Here is a 2,741-nt window from a genome sequence, read left to right on the forward strand (position 1 = left end):
TTTATATAATAATTCTACTTTGTATCTTATTTTTTCTTAGTAATGTTGTAAGTTTATTCTTCATATTATTGGCGTGTCATATCATGAAACAATGGCAAACGATACAATCTATCCAAACATTGTATTCATCAAACAATAAAATACAATACAATATGATACATCATGAAACGACACGTAATAACCATCCAAACAAGTTTTAAGAAAGAGTGAAAATCAAGTTAAAGGTAAAATGTCCAAAAGACAAGGTTTAGAGAAGCTGCTAAATCACTCAAATGAGTACCTAAGGTGGTCCTCTCATGAGTGCACTCCAAGTTAAAGTCTCTCTCTATCCCTCTCTCTATTATGGAGATTGAGAAAATGTCTACTTCATCTTTGTCTCACACGTATAGCAATTACAAATATTTGGAGAAAGAAAACACCACTCTCTCTATGTAGTATAGTGAAAAAATACTATACTAGTATTTTATACTAGTATGCATTAGAGAAGTTGTGAAATAAAATTGTGAGAGCAGCCACCATATATATAGAGATAAAGACCTGTGCAGTTAGGGTGAGAAGGACAAATTAAAGGGATGGGCCATCACTGCTGCAGCAAACAGAAAGTTAAAAGAGGTCTTTGGTCTCCAGAAGAAGATGAAAAACTCATCAAACATATCACCTCCCATGGCCATGGCTGCTGGAGTTCTGTTCCTAAATTAGCAGGTTGATATATTAGTATATATATATATATATATCTTCCTATTTCTCATATCTTCCATTTTGTTCTTTGTTGGAGAATTCTTGTTTTCTGATCGATATTTTTATGTGTTGAATTGCGTGACCGTCTCATCTGGGAAAATAATGTGTACGCAAACTTTACTCTTACCTTGTGGAGGTAGAGAGACTGTTTTTGATAGACCCTCGGCACAAATATACGTCTCTCATTCATGAGCAAAGCACATGTAAATATTTTCCAGTAAGCTATAGCGAAATTACTGTAAACGAGAGATGTGAGTGTCAACCATTCTATTAGCATGCTTAAAGAGTTCCTTCCAGAAGATGGAAAGGAGAGAATGCGCTTACAACCTCTCTTTCTTATTTACCTGAAAAACTTTCTCCTTTCTATGATAATAAGGTAGCTCCAATGGGGAGACTTTTTCTTTTTTTTAAATAATGGGTGACATGAAACTTAATTCAAAACATCTTCTTGATATGATATACACCATGTTGAACTATATACGACTACCTCATTTAAATGTATAAGTTATATACATTATTTTTATTTACTTAATTATATGTTCGAACATTTTGTAGGGCTACAAAGGTGTGGAAAGAGTTGTAGATTGAGATGGATAAATTACTTGAGGCCGGATTTGAGAAGGGGTTCTTTTACTGAACAAGAAGAAAGAACCATAATTGATGTTCATAGAATCTTGGGAAATAGATGGGCACAAATAGCCAAACATTTACCTGGTAGAACTGATAATGAAGTCAAGAATTTCTGGAATTCTTGCATTAAAAAGAAGCTTATTGCTCAAGGGTTAGATCCAAATACTCACAATCTCCTTATTAAGAACAAAACCAACAATTCAACCAAAGCCAAAACTCATCATCATCAAGATTCCACCTCAGTTTTCACCATTGATGCTTCAACAAATAAAGAAGTAATTTCAATGGATCACATAAAAGCAACTCTTGCATCCTTCTCTCCTTTCCCTCATAGCAATAATAATACTACTTCTACTACATGCAATTACACACCTATTGTTCCTAACATTGAATACCAAAACCCTACTTTCATATGGAGTGATCAGAGAAATCAGACTGTAACAACTACGTCTCAGTTCCAAACAAGTGACATAAATCACGCCATTACTCAAAATTCCATGTTGGATTTCGCGAGTTGTTCTTTAATGGAAAGCTCTACGAATATACGACAAGGGGAAACGGAGTATATAAATGAGAATAGCATGTGGCATGGAACTGGTCTTGAACCAACAACCTTAAATCCTGCCAATGGAACTGAAGAATTAATGCAAGTACAACAAGAGGAACAATTTCCAATTCAGACAAAGTTTTGTGATCAAGAGGATGTTTACAAGGTTAATCATGATCAAACGGTGGAGAATACGTTTGATAGCTCTAACTTTGATTTTGATTTTGTGGATTCTACACTGGTGCCTTGTGGATTGTATACTAGTGTTAATTCTATGGATCAAATTTCATGGGATTGTTAGTTAACTTCTAAAGATTTTTTAGTTGCAATTTATCTTTATTAGTATTCTGCTGCATTATCTTGTTGGAACAGCAGATATGCAAATATAAACTAGGAAAAAGAAAATGGTGGTAGTCATATTTAGGCACCATCCTTTTTTCGAAATATAATGAGCTACAAGTCAAAAAAGAAATGATTATTTGAAAAGATTGTTTTGTGAAAATGAAAAATAATAATTATAATTTCTCTAATGTGACTATTGTCATGATTCCTTGCTATTAGTGGTGAAAATGAAAAACAATAAGCATTCAATAATTCTAGAAGGCTGGTTATATTATACATTGATTTGATTCAATCTAGCTTTTATTTATTTCGTTTTCACTGTTAGAATATACTATAAGTCATGCGTATTGTTATAGTATTCTTTATGAACAGTTATTTATTTACTTGTTTAAATTCAATAAAGTTTCATTTTAAATAGATCATGTGTTGGTTTGTGCGTCCATTGCTTACATAGTAGATGATTTAGTGTATAGAGTTTAACTTA

The 2,741-nt window shown here is 32.8% G+C and overlaps 1 protein-coding gene across 1 annotated transcript; it reads left to right on the plus strand.

Annotated features, from left to right (window-relative positions):
* The first annotated feature begins 545 nt into the window (after positions 1-545).
* On the plus strand, positions 546-2,430 carry LOC104231733 (transcription factor MYB86-like). The gene is made up of 2 exons (XM_009784783.2): positions 546-702; positions 1,294-2,430. Exons 1-2 carry the CDS (start codon positions 573-575, stop codon positions 2,214-2,216), a joined length of 1,053 nt encoding a protein of 350 aa, XP_009783085.1. The 5' UTR covers positions 546-572; the 3' UTR covers positions 2,217-2,430.
* The last annotated feature ends 311 nt before the right edge of the window (positions 2,431-2,741 follow it).

The sequence above is a fragment of the Nicotiana sylvestris genome, chromosome 8 (genome assembly GCF_000393655.2).
Source record: "Nicotiana sylvestris chromosome 8, ASM39365v2, whole genome shotgun sequence".
NCBI classification, from domain to species: domain Eukaryota; kingdom Viridiplantae; phylum Streptophyta; class Magnoliopsida; order Solanales; family Solanaceae; genus Nicotiana; species Nicotiana sylvestris.

Bases quoted from the DNA above. Each gene is read 5' to 3' on its own strand.
- LOC104231733 (XM_009784783.2), top strand. From the start codon at position 573: ATGGGCCATCACTGCTGCAGCAAACAGAAAGTTAAAAGAGGTCTTTGG. The intron at 703-1,293 runs GTTGATATATTA...AACATTTTGTAG, and splicing joins TTCTGTTCCTAAATTAGCAG to GGCTACAAAGGTGTGGAAAG.